Here is a 17235-nt window from a genome sequence, read left to right on the forward strand (position 1 = left end):
GAAGAAGCTTCTATGTTAGAATAGAGCAAAAGACATTGCCTCACAGAATCTCTAATACTTAACAGAATGCAAAAAATAAAAGAAAAGAAAAGAAAGAAAAGGGGTGAAAAACCAGTGGGAGTGGAGTAGGGGTCAGCAGTAGCAACCAGACAAGGAATGGGGTACATCCCAATTATATAAACTTCAAAAAGTCACAGGCAAATAACAGAAACAGATTCCAGATTTGAGCATAGTGGTGAAATGCAGTCAGGTTCTTAACCTTGTCTTGCCCCTCAGAAGCCATATAAGATCTAGCATGCCAAAGACAAAGTACCTAAACAAAAAGAAAACATACCCAAAGGACAGAAGAACATTTCAACAAGTACTTTAAGCTGTAAAGCAACTTAGTAAGAATATAGACTTAATTAAACAAGAGCTCAAAGATGAGATCATAAACAGCAGAATAAGATAAAAAGGAAGATTGCAAACTATGGAACCATTTAGGCATAAATAACATTATCATAGAAGTAATAAATTATAAACAACTGAAATAGAACATTGTGGCTAAAAGTTGAATTACAGACAGAGGAAGGGCTTCAGATAATCAAATTGGAGACAAAAAAGACAAAAGAAATGAAAGGAAAAAGGGAGATATGTGCATACACATATTAATAATATATCTTCTTTAAGACAGAATGAAGTGTTCAGATCTAAAGAATATAATATTTCAGGAAGTTTGGTGGTTCTTTAAAATTTTGATAGTTATTTCACGGTGCTGGAATCTGACTAATATTTTATCTTTCTTCTTTGTACTTTACTGTATTGCATTGCTTCATTATAATGAGCATGCATGATTTTTATTAAAGTTAAAATTATTTTCCTAAAGAATGAGGAAAGAATACCATGTGCAAAAAGCCACCATCCACAATGTTAACAAAAACTATGAAGTATCTGGGAATACAGCTAATAAGGAGTATATAAAATCTACATGAAGAAAACTATATAGTTTTACTGAAGGGCAAAGAAGATATGAATAAATTTTTAACATACTACATGACCCTGGATGAAAATAATTATTTGTTACTATTATTTTAACTATTCCTCAAGTTAATCTATTAATTCAGTGCAATCTTAATGAAAGTCAAAATGAATTAAAAAAAAAGAAACATGGAACTTTGCTTCAAATGCCCAAGCACATCCAAAAATAGTTTGAAAAAGCAGAGCAATGAAGGATTTGTCCTCGCAGACACCAAACTTGCTACAAAACTATATCAACTAAAAATGTGCTATTTAAAAGTCTTGATGAAAATGAATTTTGGAAAGAGCAAACCATAGAGGGGGGTGCAGGGTGAACTAAAGTGGACCCTGGGCAAAGAGTCCAGACTGTGACTTGTTTCCAGCAAAGGCAGTGGCATGTAAAGAGGGACAGAAATGAAAGGTAAAGTAAAAGAAGGAATTCAAAGGAAAAAATATGCTATTGAGGCAGTAATATATACATATATCAGTAGAACAGAAAAGTCAATCCATGATACATATCTGAATATAAATGAGAATTTAACAGATAAGTCAGTTTTTAAAATTTGTTGGGGAGTAATGGACTGTTATATGAATGGTACTGGAATTTGGCCATATATTTGAATAGGTATATATACACATACATAAGTGTATATACACACATACATACATATCATAAACATATATACATATATATATGAATATAATATATATGTTTTACATAACCCAGAAGCTATACAGGAAAAAGTTAATGTAATGAAGTTTAACTTCATCAAAATGTAAAAATTCTGAGTTTCAAAAAGATACTATAAAATTAAGGTGTCAATGATAGAATGGGGGAATATATGTGCAACTGATATAACAGAAAATAACCAATATATAGATATGCATAAGGAACTACAGATCACTGAGAAAATTACAGATGAACGGAAAAATACTCAAGGATATTAGCAAATAATTTTCAAAGAAGAAAGCAAATGACAAATAAGCATATAAAATGATGCTCAATCTTATAGATACTTAGGAAAATGTGAGTTAAAAGGCCAATCTCTTACTTTTTTTGCCTCTTATATTGGCGCTAATTACTAGTTTATAGTGTGCATGAGAATGTGGGGAAAGTGGTCCTGTTATGTGCTTGATGGGAGTGTAAACTGCCCAGCCTTTCTGGAGGGCAGTTTGATGGTATATCCACTAAATATATAAAATCTCACATTCTTCTTTTGGCAGTATCAAATGTATAAAATCTCATACCCTTAGCTGAACAATTCTTTTTATATTAGAATGTCCTAAAGCAATTCTTCCACCTGTGGCCAAAGCTGTATGTACCAGGATGTTAATTATAGCCTCATTTTTATTAGCTCCAGACTCAGAACAATTTCATGTTTATCAATGGGAGTGGGAGGTGGGGCTAGAATTAAATAAACAACAGTGTAACCAAGCTGTGGAATAGTATGCAACAGTTAAAAAGAATGAAGCGGTGTTATATGTTCTGGCATGTAAAGATCTCTGAGATATAATTTTAAGTGGAACAAAGTTTGCAAAACAGTATGTTAAATATGATCCTATATATATGTGTGTGTGTGTGTGTGTATATATATATATATATATATGTATATACACACATACATAAACAATAGACTTTATTCTTTTAGAGCAGTTTCAGGTTCACAACATAATTGAGCATAAAATACAGAGAGTTCACACATAGGACACCCCCCCCCACACACATATATACTCCCCTACCCTCAATATCCCTCATCAGTGTGCCATATTTGGTACAATTGATGAACCAACATGGGCACAGTATTATCAACCACTTATATATTTTAGTAAGACATGTTTGTGTAAAGTATAGAAAAGCATTTAGCACAGAAAGTTTATAAAAAGAGGAGGTAACTATGCTTTAATGAGGATAGTGGAGGTACAGTGGTACTAGTGTTTTTTCTGGGTTTGACTCACATACTAGAATGTACTCTTGTGGAATTTGCATGTGAGTAAACAGCAAATAGTAAAATCTCTAAGTATCTTTCCATCAAGATACATAGACCTAAATCTTTTATCAGTCATATTGGATAAATTTAATCTAATTTATTTAATGTCTTCCCTATTGATGGACATTTTATGTTGCTTTAGTTTTTTAACCTTTGCAAGCACTGCAATAGATATCCTAGTATGTATACCTTTATGAAACTGTGTAGGTATCAGGCCCCTAGGAATAGAATTACTTGGTCAAAGAATTTGTGGGATATTATACTTATCATATAATAGATTTTGCCAAATAGCTCCCTGTAAAAAGATTGTATCAAGGTTGCATCACAGTATATTTGCCTCCAACAGAGTGTGAGAGTGCCCATTTCCCCAGAAACCAGTCAACAACATTATCAAATTTCTAAATTTTGACACTCCTAGCTGAAATATGGTAACACACAGTTGTTTCTATTTGCATTTCTTTGAAGTTGGGCTTTTTTTTTCATGTTTTATGTTTATCCATCTTTTGTATTTCTTTTCTGCAAACAAATCCATTTGCCTCTTTGACGCATTTTCTATTGGGTTGTTTATCATTTCATCAATGATTTGTAAAATTTTTAGATTATTACAAATTGGCTGTTTGACATCCTATGCTTATGGATTTTTAAAAATTTTACTAAAGTTTCAAATGTCTAAATATTTCCCTTTGGTGGAGAACGTAAATTGGTCACCGTCAATTGAGTTCTGAAAAGCCATTAGTAAGGGTCTATGAAACTCTGGGCTTCCTGGTCCACCTCCCAGAGGGGCCTCCTCGACACTGAGGCCCCTCACACAGGGAGCTTCCTGCTGGGGTGTCATATTTCAACATTCTAGAAAGAGGCTGCCTGAAGGATCTATATTTAGAGTATGACTCCCTAGCAGGGACAGCTGGATGTCTGGGGACTAACTTCTGCATACTTTGTCCCTGAGTTCTGGGATTATTCTGAGGGGCTTGTAAGGGCTGTGCACTGAAATGGTAACAGAAGGCAGGGAATGAAAAGACCTCTTTCTCCTGGAGGCTGCTTGGGATCCTGTAAACTGTGCTTTTAGCGACAGAAAAATGACATGGATCTCAAGGGTGTTGCAGTGATTCAGTCACCCACAGACCCTCCACCACTACCTCTACTGGAAGAGGCTGGACACTAGCCGCTGCTGGGGGGACACACAGTGCAAGAGTGACAGATATTGGAGATATCTCACTAGTGTTGTGATCAAATGAAACTGCCACCTGTTAAGCCTCATTTCCATCAGTGGGATAGCAGTTGGTCCCTCCCTGGGTGTGATGAGACTGATTTGATTACATGTTTATGTAAAATCCCAATAAAAACACCTTGAATGGGAAACAGGTTAATCTGGGAAGCCACTAGTTTTCAGGCACTGGGTTCATCAGAAGTTGGGTCTTCATTCCATCATCCAGGAGTCATCTATGAAGACGTTCTCAGACATCTGACACAAGATCATCAATAAGTTCAGCCAGAACTTCAAAAAGTTGTAAATCACTTGTGTAAAATTGCCAAGATTGGACAACTGAATGTCTTTCCAATGATTAATTTATAGGTCACATTGAAAACCTACTGGTTTTGTTTAGGGAAATTTTGTATTTAAAATGTTAATAAGAAGGGGGTATAGCTCAGTGGTAGAGTGTGCTATTAGCATGCATGAGGTCCTGGGTTCAACCCCCAGTACTTTCGTTAAAAAAATAAATAAAAATAAATAAATAAACCTAATTACCTCCCCCTCCCCAAAACAAAAGATTCAATAAACTTCAAAAAAAGTAAAATGCTAATAATTATTAGTCTGTTTAGAAAGTTGTGAGATAGTTTATAGCAACTCGAAAACATTTTAATGTGGTACAAGATAATGTAAACGAATGAGTCTTCTGTTATTTTTAGGACCTAATTTTTAAATGTTGAACGAAAATGGCTTGACGACATTACAAAAACAATGAATGTGACGTTAAAAGGAACAAAAATTAAAAAAAAAAAAAGAAAGTTAAGCCTCTCCTTTCACTCTGCTTCCCCTCCCTAGCCCATTTTGGTGCAGCAACGTACCCAGTGGGAACATTAGTCATATAGTATAAGAGCCCTCAAAGAAGCAGCAGGAAAGGCCGGAGCCAAGGCTTGGGGGTGGATGGGGGATGCAGACCCTCCCTGGTAACCAGAGAAGAGCAAACTCCAACCGCAGGGAGGTGATGCCACTTGTGGGCCCTCAGATTGGAGAGGAGCGAAATGAGTGACGGGGCCTCGCGCACAGCTGGGTGGAGGGGGAGATCACGCGTGCGGAGGTGGAGGGGAGGGTCCCGTTGAACTCCCCGCCGGCTCGGGGGAGGGGGGTCGGAGGGCGAGCTCGGCGGTGACGCGAGGCCCTCACGTGACCGGGAGCTGCAGAGCGACGCAGCCTTCGGTGCAGTCGTCACTCCTGTCTGGGTACCAGCTCCCCCAGGCCCTGCGCGCGGCGGGCTGGCATCGGGCCCAGGGAAAGCGGAGCAGGTAAGGCCCCCGGGGCCCGCGCGCCGAGGCCAGAACGGCAGGGGATTGCGACCCCGGGAGCGGGTCCGGGGGTGGGGGACCAAGCGGGCTCAAGTTCCTGGAGCCTTCGCTCTCATTCTCCCGAGCCCTCCTCCTCCTTGCCTACGTACGTCTGTGCGGGGGAACCGTGGCCTTTGACAGGGCGGATGGTGGGGGGAGTGTCTCAAGAGGGAAATGCAGAGATTGAGATACCCCATCCTTTCTGACTCTAATCACTGACCACACACGTCCGCTCCTCTTCCTGCTCGCTTCCGTGGAAGGGACACGCCACGGTGGCGTTTGCAGAAAAAATGGTGGGCCTTAGTGACTGGACGGTGGGGTTGGTGCGGGTGGCGTCTGTCTCTCAATGTGGGGAGGGACGTTTGATAACTGGGTTCCTGAATCCAGAAAAGCGAGTTTGCGGATCTGTGTCCTGGTGTGCTGGTCCAAACACTCAGCGCCTTTACTCTCTTCTGTCTGACGGACAGTAGTTCGGTGTGGCACTGTTTGTGGAGAGGCGAGGGAAGGAGAGGAGAAAACCGCGCAGGATCTGCGGAGGTTAGTGTGGGCACGGGCACTCTCTGTGAACCGCTGAAGTTCTGTGTGAATTCTCTATGACAGGAACTTAGGCGCCGCTATCTGGTTGGGATATGTGGTGGGGCTGCCTAGGGGACTTTCTCTAAACTGTGTTCCCAAGCTTAGGATTTTTAACTTTAATTGTATATTGAAGACCAGTAAAGATAGAAATTTTTCAATGGATTCTTTTATTTGCACTTCAGATAATATTGGGAAAATACAAATTGGTGTATCAAAGAATTCCTTTTTTTTTTTTTTCCTGGAGCTAAGCTTTGCAGGGGTGGGGTGGTGATTTTGCAGAAGCAAAAGCCTTCCCTCTCACACCTTGTCTTTTCTGCTGGTGACTCCTAGAGATGGGTTTAAAGGGAAGTAGATGGCAGTAGGCTGTGATTCTAGAACATGGGATCTGGGGGCCTCCATCTTGCCTGAGGTTTTCCAGTTTTCCGTGCTTCCTCACCTGTCTGTACATCTTGGTGAAGGAAATGATGGACTTTGGGGAGAAGCCCTAGAGTCCTACGGGTGGTTTGAAAATAATTTGCATCTGTTCCTCCGCTTTTCCCTGCCTCCCTTTCCCACCCTGCCCATTTCAGTGATGGAGAAGCCCTAGGTTTTCCTTGCCAGAGAATGGGTCTCTAAATCCAGTAAGGCAGGTTCTGGGACTCACATTTTAGGTGCTGGGATGTCACAAACACTCAACATTCACCTTCTGCCTTTTCTCTGTTTGTTCTTAGGTCTTCCCATAGGCTGACAGTAGGGCTGTTTACCACTGAAAGCAAGGGAAAGTGGGAAACTGGCCTGAAACTGTGGAGGTTGGTGTGAAGCTGGGTAGTGCCTGGGGATAACAAGAGAGGGTGGGCACATAAGGTGGCTGAGAATTGAGAGGGTCTCAGTGGAGGGTATTTCCGCCTCTCCTACTAGATTTCCACAGTGTTGCCTCACCTCCCCCTCTCCAACTGATTTCAGTGCAGGAAATAGGAGGAATATTGGGAGGCTGGAGTGTGACTGAGAGAAGACTTGAGAGAAGGGACCATGAGATGGGACATGTTAGCAAACTGGACATGGGCTCAGGGGTCAGGGAACAGGATGCCTGTCTGTTCTGTAAAGGGCTCAGTCTCTATGACCTGTTTGTTTACTTGTCCATAGGTCTGTTGGCAGGCCTGCTGAAAGACTTGAGACCACTGGAAGGAAAGAAACAAGGAGGAAAGTATCCCTGATCAGTACAGACTGGTAAGAGGATGGGGACTGCCTGGGCAGATGTCTTGGGTGGGTTGGTGGAGATCAGTGTCCATCTAGTAGGGCTAGTGTCCAGACTGGAGGATCCTCAGCCTTTCCCTTCTCCAGCCACCTTTCCCACCATCCTTGTCACTTACCCTAGACCTTCACTTTTATTTTGGTAGAGGGAGTGGGGTAAACTGAAGGGGATAGAGAGATAGTTCGCTAATGATTTATCTGTCACACCAAGAACAAAACCTCCACTCCGGTCTGTCCCTCCATCTGTCTGTCTGTCTCTAGGTCCACAGAGCTCATGAGTTTATAGATCTACTTTAGGGTATATCTCCGATCAAGAGAAGGAAAGAGGCGGAAACTGCCTTGATCACTACAGGTTGGTATGAGGGTGGGGACCTGTGGGAGTGGTGACTAGAGTAGGTCCAGTAAAAATCAAGATCTGAGGGCTTCTCACTCTCTACCATTCATAGTCAGCACTACCATCATCCTTCCCACTGTTCATTTGGTGTAAGGAAACATGTATGGGAGTACCTTGGGGAAAATTGTTAGGGGAAGATGGGGAGGAGATAAAATAAGAGGGATGGAGAGACAACTTGCTGATCATCCTCTTCTCTCACCAAGACATCATTTCTACACTTTCCTGTCTTTCTGTGTATCTATCTGTATGATGCACAGAATTAGAAGAGAAATTTTAGTCCATTTCCTTCCTCCACTTCCAGGTCCACCTCCAGTGGCAGCTGTAGTGGCCTTTGAGTGGCTGAAGACCAGCGCCCTCACAGGCCTACACCCAGACCTACTACCCTCTTTTCCCAGCCTGATTGAGCCCCTCTGTACCTTGTTCGTGCCTTCAGCAGGGGTGATTACATGGGTCGTGTGGAGGTGGGCTGGGTGACTGCAGGACTGATGATCTGGGTTGGTACCTGCTACTACATTTATAGATTAACCAAGGGAAGAGCCCAGAGTGTGAGGAGACTCGCCAGAAATGGGTCCAGAGTCAAGATGGAGACTGTGGTTGGGATACAGAACCAGACCTTGGCCATGAATGAAGCCATGGCTGGGACAGAGATTGAGACTAGACCCAAGGCCAAGACTGGAGCGGAAACTGGAGCAGGAAGTGGGGCTGGGGCTGAAGTAGAGACTAAGGCCACTGCTAGAGCCAGAACCAGAGCCAATTCTCAAGTCAAGGCAACGCCTGGGGCAGAGACAAAGACCCAATCTGAGGCCAAAAGAGTGGCTGGAACAGTGGTCATGATAGAGGCCGTGACTCTGACTGAGGCCAAAACCAGTGAAGTGGCCATGAAAGAGGCAGTGACCCAAACTGACTCTGAGACTGGGAGAGTAGTCAGGAGAGAGGCAGTGACCCAGACCAAGGCTAAAGCTTGGTCACTTGTTGCTAAGGCAGAGGACAAGAAAGAAGCAAAGACCCAGACCAAAGCAGAAAGTCATATGTTGGCTGAAAAAGAGACAGAGATGAACAGAGTGATGGTGATACAAAATGAGGCCTTGGCAGTAACCAGGGAAGTGGCCAAGATGAGTGCCATAAACAAGAGTGGAATTGTGGATGAGACAAAGGCAAGAGCTGTGGAAGAGACTGTGAGTGTGGCCAAAACCCAGTCTGAGGCCAGGCCTGGTACCAGAGTTGATGCTAAGGGAAATTTTAATACCACATCCAAGGCAGAAGCTGGAGCAGACATGGGGTCCTGTGCACTGTTTCAGGCTGTGGCCAAGATCCAGGTTGATGACGGGCCTGGTACTGAGGTTGAGGCAAAGGGGAATTGGAAAACTGTGTCTCAGGCAGGGTCTGTGGTAGTCATGAGGGCTTCTGTTCAGCCTCAGATTGTAGCCAACGCCCAGACCGAAGTCATGCCTGGAGCAACAGTTGATGCTGGGGGTAATGTCAATGCCATATGTAAGGCAGGGGTGGGGGCAGATATGAGTGATTCTACACAATCTCAGACTGTGACCAAAAAACAGCTTGAGGCAATGTCCGGTGCCAGGGTTGATGACAGGAGAAATACCAATGTCACATCTAGGGTGATGACTGGAGCTGACATGAAGTCTGCTGCTCAGCCTCAAGCTGTAACCAGTGCTCAGGCTGATGTTATGCCTGATGTCAGGATTGAGGGTAGAGGCAATCCCAGTGCCACATCTAAGGTGGAGGCTGGAACAGATGTTGAATCCTATACACAGCCTCAACCTATGGCCAATGTCCAGACTGATGCCTTGCCTGATGACAGGATGAAGGCTCAGGGCAATGCCAACACCAAGTCTACAGAAGGGGCTGAGACAGACACAAAGGCACAGTCTCAGATTTCCACCAAGAGCCAGGTTGAGGCCTTACCTAGCACTAGAGGTAAATCTAGGGGCAAAGCCAAAGGCAAGAGTAAAACAGGGGTCGGAACAGACATGAAAAACTGTGCGCAGCCTCCAGCTGGGGCCAAGACCCAAGTTGATGTTTTGCCTGATTCCAGGGTTGACGGCAGGGGTGATACTAATGCCAATTCTAAGGCAGAGGCTAAGGTAGAACTGTGGGCCTGTGGTCTGCCTCAGGATATGGCCAATTCCCTGGGTGACACCTTGCCTGGTGCCAAGAATAAGGTCCAGAACAATCCCAATGCTATATCTAAGTCAGGGTCTGGGCCACATACAAAGAGCTCTAACCAGCCTCAGGCTATGGCCAATACCCAGGGTGAAGCCTTGCTTGGTGTCAAGAATAAGGCCCGAGGCAATCCCAATGCTGTGTCTAAAGCAGGAACTGAGCCAGGCACAAAAGTCTCTGCCCAGCCTCAAACAGATACAACGGGTTCTACTCAGCCCCAGGCTGTGGCCGGTGCCCAGGATGAGGCCTTGTGTGGTACTAAGAATAAGGTCCGGGGCAATCCCAATGCTGTGTCTAAAGCAGGGAGTGGGCCAGATACAAAGAACTCTGCCCAGCTCCAGGCTGTGGCCAGTTCCCAGGGTGAGACTTTGCCTGGAGTCAAGAATAAAGTCCGGGGCAATCCCAATGCTCTGTCTAAGACCGAGACTGGAGCAGATACAAAGAGCTCTGCCCAGCCTCAAACAGATACAACGGGCTCTGCTCAGCCCCAGGCTGTGGCCAATTCCTGGGGTGAAGCTTCACCTGCTACTAAGAATAAGGTCCGGGACAATTCCAATGCTGTGTCTAAGGCAAGGTCTGGGCCAGATACAATGTTTTCTGCCCAGCCTCAAACAGATACAGCAAACACTGCTCAGCCCCAAGCAGTGGCCAGTTCTTGGGGTGAAGGCTTGCCTGGTGTCAAGAATAAAGTCCGAGGCAATTCCAATGCTGTGTCTAAGACTGAGACTGGAGCAGACACAAAGGGATCTGCACAGCCTCAAACAGATACAGCAGGTTCTGCTCAGCCCCAGGCTGTGGCCAGTTCCCAGGGTGAAGCCATGTGTGGTACCAAGAATAAGATCCGGGGCAATCCCAATGCTGTGTCTAAGGCAAGGACTGGGCCAGATACAAAGGGTTCTGCCCAGTTGCAGGCTGTGGCCGGTTCCCAGGGTGAAGCCTTGTGTGGTACCAAGAATAAGGTCCGGTGCAATCCCAATGCTGTGTCTAAGGCAGGGGCTGGGCCAGATACAGCAGATTCTGCCCAGCCCCAGGCTGTGGCCATTTCCCAAAGTGAGGTCTTGCTTGGTGCTAGGAGTAAGGTCAGGGGCAATCCCAATGCTGTGTCTAAAGCAGGGACTGGACCAAATACAACAGGCTCTGCTGCACCCCAGGCTGTGACCAATTCCCAGGGTGAGGCCTCACTTGGTGCCAGGAGTAAGGTCAGGGGCAATTCCATTGCTAAGTCAAAGGTAGAGGCTGGAGCATGTATGATGGGCTCTGGGCAGCATCAATCTGTGTCCCATTCCCAGAGTAAGACCTTGTCTGGGGCAAAGGACAAAGCTATACCTAAGTCTGAGGCAGAAGCCACAGATGTCTCTGTAAAGCCCAAGGCTAAGGCCACGCTGACTTCTAAGAGTGAGGGTGGGGCAGGTACTCAGGCCTGCAGAAAATCTCAGCCTAGGGTCCATGACTATTACTGGAATGGGATTGGTATTGAGGACTGGATTGCTTCTGAGCGATGGATCAAATTTAGGTTTCAAGCTAGGGATGGCTACTGGGAGAATAGCATGTCCTGGGCTGATGATGAGAATGAAGCCAATGTTGAGTCTTGGAATGGGGCTAGGAGTGAGAATGAGGTTGGGATTCAGTCTTGGACTGCAGCTGGGGACCAGGCCAGTGGGGGGCTGTGGGCTGGGAGTCACACCAGCGACCAGTCTTGGGCTGGGGGCCAGGCCAGTGGGGGTTACTGGGTAGAGGCTGGGGACAAGGCTGTTGGAGGGTCCTGGACTGTGGCTGAGAGCCAGGCCAGTGGGGGTTCTTGGGCTGGCACTGGGACCCAGGCTATTGCAGTGCCCTGGACTGGAGGTCAGGCCAGTGATAGTTCCTGGGCTGGAGGCCAAGCCAGTGGGTTGTCCTGGACTGGGGGAGACACCATTGGAGTATCCTGGGCTGTGGTTGAGAACCAGGCCAATGGAGCATCCTGGGCTGGGACTGAGGGACAGACTAGTGGAAGGCCCCAGGATGGGGCTGGGATTCAGCCTAATGCAGGGTCCTGGGCTGCTGCTACACCTGGGAATGTGGTTAATATTGGGTACTGGGCTGTGGCTGTGGACCAGGCTACTGGAGGGTCCTGGATTCTGACTAGTGACCTGTCTGGTGGTGCATCCTGGCTTGGGACTGGTGATCTGTCTGGTGGTGGATCCAAGCCTAGACTTGAGGATCAGACTAATGGGAATGTGTCCTGGGCTGGGGCTGGGTTGGGGCCTGAGGATCAGTCCAGTGGAAGGTCCTGGGCTAACACTGTGGACCAAGCCAGTGGAGGGTCTGGGCTGGGGGCTGTGGATCAGACCACTGGTGGGTCCTGGGTTAGGACTGGAGAACAGGGCAATGAAGGGTCTAGGGCAGGGTTTGCAGACCAGTCCTGTGTTGGGTCCTGGACTGGCACTGGAAACCAGGCCAGTGAAGGATTCTTGATTGGGGCTGTGGACCAGGCCACTGGAGGTTCCTGGACTGCGACTAGTGATCAGTCTGGTGGTGGGTCCAAGCCTAGATTTGAGGACCAGGTTAGTGAAGAAGGGTCTTTGGCTGGGGCTGGTGGCCAGGCTGGTGGAGAGTCTAGGTCAGGACCTGAGGACCAGTCCAGTGGAGGGTCCTGGGCTGACTCTGGGGACCAAGCCAGTGGAGGGTTCTTGGTTGGGGCTGTGGAACAGACCAGTGAAGGGTCCTGGGCTGTACCTGGGCATCAGGCTGGTGGTGAGGCAAAGCCTAGATTTGAGGATCAGGCCAAATCTGGGAGAGTGTCTTGGGCTGACAATGGGAGCCAGGCTAGTGCAGGGCCCAGGGACCAGTCTGTTGGAGATTCCTGGGCTGCCATTGGAGACCAGGCCAGTGGAGGATCTAGGCCAGTGCCCGAGAATCAGTCCACTGGATGGTACTATGTTTGCAGTGGGAGTCAGGTCAATGCAGGAGGGTGCTGGAGTGGGGCTGGTGGCCAGGCCATTGCAGGGCCTGGGCTTGGGCACATGAACCAGTCAAGTGGAGGGTCCTGGGCTGGCACTGGGAGCCAGGTCAGTGGAGGGTCTTGGGCTGGGGTTGGGGATCAGGCTGGTAGCTGTCCCAAACCTGGATTTGAGGATCAGGCTAGTGGAGGAGGGTTCTGGTCTGGTGCTGAGCACCAGGCCATTGGAGGGTCTAGTCCAGGGCCTGCAGGCCAGTCCAGTGGTGGGTCCTGGGCTGGCACTGGGAGTCCGGCCAGTGGAGGGTCTTGGGCTGGGGCTGGGGATCAGCCTGGTAGCTGTTCCAAACCTGGATTTGAGGATCATGCCAGTGGAGGAGGCTCATGGGTTGGCACTGGGGATCAGGCTGGTGGAAAATCCTGGGCTGGGTCTAGGACTGGAAATGAGGCCAGTGGAGGGTCTAGCCTGGGGCCTGAGGAGCAGGCAAGTGGAGGGTCTTGGGCTAGGGCTGGAGACCAGCCCAGTGGAAGGTCTCAGGTGAGTGCCAAGACAGAGGCCAATGAAGGATCCTGGTTTGGGGCTGGGAGTGAGGCTAGTACAGGGTCCTGGTTCTGGAGGGGGGAAGAGGCTGCTATTGTGTCTAGTCCTGGAGGTAAAAATGAGGCCAGTAATGAATCCAGATCAGGGGTTGGAGAAGAGGCTATCATTAGTTCCAGATTTGGGGCTGAGGAGAAGGCCATTGTTGGGTCCTGGATCGGATCTGATGAGGCCGCCTGTATGGATTCCTGTGTGGGGGCTGAGGCTGGGGTTGGGGTTGAGGCCAGGCAGGAGTCTTGGCTCTGGGATAGAGATGCAGCCACTACAGGGTCTAGGCTTGGGGCTGGGGAAGAGGCTGGCATGGGGTCCTGGACTTTGGCTGAGGACGTAGATGAGGATGAGCTAAGTAGAACTTCCAGCCCTGATATTGAGGAGATCAGTTTAAGGTCCTTATTTTGGGCTGAGAGTGAGAACAGTAATAAATCCAGATCCAAGCGTGAGAAAGTTGTTAATTTTGAGTGTGGGGCTGGAGATAAGTCGAGCACCAAGGATAAGCTTCAGACTGCTGATGGAGTTGATGTAAAGTCTGGGTTCTCAGATGGTAATAAAAATAGAAGTGAGGACAAATCTGCACCCAAGACTAAAGGCAAAAAGTCAGCTGAGTCAAGAGTCACATCCGTGGTCCCTGGGGCAGGAATGGGGTCATGGGCGGGAGCCATGATCTGGACAGAAATGAAATTTCCATACCAAAATGAGTCCTCCTTCCCACCTGCAGATGAGCTCAGAAAGCAGATCAGGTCTGGGGAAAAAACTCAGGCCTGGGCCTGCCGCTGTAAACGTGAAACTAATATGGATCCTCAAGAGCTTGAAAAACTCATCTGCATGATTGAGATGACTGAAGATCCTTCTATTCATGAAATAGCCAATAATGCTCTCTATAACAGTCCTGATTGCCCACTTTCCCATGAAGTCATTCGTAATGCAGGTAGAATCTCAATTATTGAAAGCTTGCTCAATAATCCCTACCCCAGTGTTAGGCAGAAAGCTTTAAATGCACTGAATAACATCTCAGTGGCTGCTGAAAATCATAGGAAGGTTAAAACATACTTAAATCAAGTATGTGAAGACACCGTCACCTATCCCTTGAATTCAAATGTGCAGCTGGCTGGACTAAGATTGATAAAGCACCTGACTATTATTAGTGAATATCAGCATATGGTTACAAACTATATTTCAGAATTTCTTCGTTTGTTAACTGTGGGAAGTGGAGAAACTAAAGACCATATTTTGGGAATGCTTTTAAATTTCTCTAAAAATCCATCTATGACAAAAGACTTGCTCATTGCCAATGCACCAACATCATTGATTAATATCTTTAGCAAGAAAGAAACAAAAGAGAATATTCTTAATGCTCTTTCACTATTTGAAAATATAAATTACCATTTTAAAAGAAGAGCAAAAGTATTTACCCAGGACAAGTTCAGTAAAAATTCTCTCTATTTCGTATTCCAACGACCTAAAGCGTGTGCTAAGAAACTTCGAGTCTTAGCAGCAGAATACAATGACCCTGAGGTGAAAGAAAGAGTTGAGCTATTATTAAGTAAACTCTGATTAGTTGTAATTTTCCAAACAAATTTGAGTAATATTTTGATTTTGCAGCCTGGAAGTAATGCACACTGTAAATTGCATTATAACTTCTAAACTGATGTTGCTTATGATGGCCTATAGCTGGGCCATTTTATGAACACCAAATGAATTCAAACTTGTACTAAAAATACATGTGTTGATTCTTTCCTTGTCTGGATTGAGATATTTTTGGTATGCTTCATGAGCAGAAACTGAACTGATTCTTCATAAGTAAGGTAATCTTTGGTCCTTTGTGTGGACTTATGTTTATACATTTGAGACTTTATTTTTATGTCATCAATAAAGTTGTGTGTTTTAAGCAGAAAAAAGACATGTCTTTGTCTATAAATTTATGATCTATTTGGAAAGGCAAGATGTGTGTACACAAAAGGATACTGACAAAACCTGAGAGCCTCTGATCATTGCCAGCTGTTTCCTATTAGTTCTTAGAAGCAGCAGGAACTTCTGCAGGCAACAGCGTTCAGGGAAAATTTTACAGAGGAGGGGACACTTAAGTAAGTTGGGCATGAAGGATAGGGTAAATACAGGGCAGGAGGGTACTGGAGGAAGGAGGAATGATGGGAAGAAAGGCATGGAGGTGGGACTCCTACCCCAGAGAGAGGAGGCTGGCCTGCCTAGTAGTGTCCTGAGAGGAAGTGATGGGAAATGCAGTCCAGCAGTTGGGTTGAGTCCGATTCACGGAAGATCTTCAGTTTATAAACTGAGGTGTCTGTGTATTACTCCACCCACCCCTGAGAGACACCAAAGCCTTTTGTGACCAGAGGAATAACAGAATGAAAGGAAAATGATGTGGCTGACTTGTGTGCAGAATGGGTCAGAGTTGGGGTGGGGACTGGAGTGGCCCCTGGAGAGTGGAACACCAGTTAGGAAGTTACCGCCACAGTTCAGGCATAGATGCTAAGGGCGTGAAGTTTCACTGCTGGCCATGGGAGTGGTAAGGGGAGGAAGGAAGTGAGAGACGCTTTGACCAAAGAAGTGCTGGAACCTATCCTGGGGACATACAGAGAGGGACAGTTTTACTTTAGGATCCTGAGGACATTTGATAGGAAAACATCCTCTTTCTTGTCCAGCTCTGGTATGTATGTGAGTGAATACATTAGTTATTATTTTGAAATAATAGGAAAACGTAATAGAAGAAAGAATAAATTTTCACGCTTCTATCATATTTCTTTTATAAAGTTGGTTGGGGCAGGGCCTTTGTGGAGTGCTCTTTGACCCAGTAATTCCACATTGTAGAAATGTGTCCTTAGGAGATATAATTGGCTTGTACAAGGCTGTGCATCTTTGCACTGTTTTGAAGAGTGAAAAATCGTAAATGACCCGCGTGCCTTGAAATAGGCACTTGGCTAAGAAATTAAGGTATGTCTACAGATTAAAGATTATTCGCCTCTTGAAAATGTTGATGGGCAACTGCACTTATTTGCATGGAAAAAATTCAGCATATAATCTTAAATGGGGAAAATAGGCTGCAAAAGCACATGTTATACTTTTTATGAAGAAAATATATATATTTAAATGATCTCTATATATGAACTTTGATGTGTATACTCTGAGAATGTGAATAATTCTCTGTGGATGTTAGATTAATGGGTAATTTTATCTGTTTTTTTGCTCAGCTATATTTTCTGATATTTATATAATAAACCAGGGATTTCTGCATAATTTGCCAAAAGGAAATGGATGAATTCAGGCTAAGCAGCCCTGTCAATAACATTTCAGGGGGACTAGAGCGAAAGTATAAATGGCGATTCACATATTTATGTCTGAATATTTGGAAGGCATAAGTTAAAATTTTAAAATAAATATTATTTAAATAAAACCATTAATAAAGCATAACTGTTTGAAAATTTAAGTCTTATTAATCGTTTTGACGTAAAACTTTTCTCAGTTCTAGCATTTGATGGTGACTAACTTTCCAGTGGAAAAAATGATGTCACACTTCTGAATTCTGCAATCTACTGCCCTAATCCTCCTTTAGGAATAAAGAGTTTGTTATTTCAGTTGCTAGGAGTGCTGCCAGCAGACAGCCCTCAGCTGTCAGCCCACTTCAGGTATTGACTGAGCCAGAGAGCCACCTCTCCCAAGGTCATACCTACTTCCTGAGGTACTTCACATTCAGTGACTGATCTACATGGGCTTCTTGCCCCATATGGGGCAGACTAACTTCTCCTTTTGTCCAATCCTGCTTCATTTTTTTCCTTTCCAC

At 45.5% G+C, this 17235-nt stretch overlaps 2 protein-coding genes across 8 annotated transcripts in view; both read left to right on the plus strand.

Annotated features, from left to right (window-relative positions):
• Positions 1-5376: 5376 nt before the first annotated feature.
• Positions 5377-17235, plus strand: part of ARMCX1 (armadillo repeat containing X-linked 1) — a 57054-nt gene continuing 45195 nt past the window's right edge. For 4 of the 7 annotated variants that reach the window (XM_074359762.1, XM_074359760.1, XM_074359765.1 and 1 more), the window contains exons 1-5: positions 5377-5489; positions 5999-6065; positions 6815-6892; positions 7227-7310; positions 7596-7686. The gene's annotated coding sequence lies outside the window, so the exon portion shown is untranslated. The remainder of the gene's footprint in view (positions 5490-5998; positions 6066-6814; positions 6893-7226; positions 7311-7595; positions 7687-17235) is intronic. The other 3 variants (XM_074359761.1, XM_074359763.1, XM_074359766.1) reach the window with 3 other exon arrangements.
• On the plus strand, positions 8173-17230 carry ARMCX4 (armadillo repeat containing X-linked 4). Its single transcript, XM_074359758.1, has one exon. The coding sequence runs from the start codon at positions 8175-8177 to the stop codon at positions 14991-14993; it is 6819 nt and encodes a 2272-aa protein (XP_074215859.1). The 5' UTR covers positions 8173-8174; the 3' UTR covers positions 14994-17230.

The sequence above is a fragment of the Camelus bactrianus genome, chromosome X (genome assembly GCF_048773025.1).
Source record: "Camelus bactrianus isolate YW-2024 breed Bactrian camel chromosome X, ASM4877302v1, whole genome shotgun sequence".
In the NCBI taxonomy this organism is placed as follows: domain Eukaryota; kingdom Metazoa; phylum Chordata; class Mammalia; order Artiodactyla; family Camelidae; genus Camelus; species Camelus bactrianus.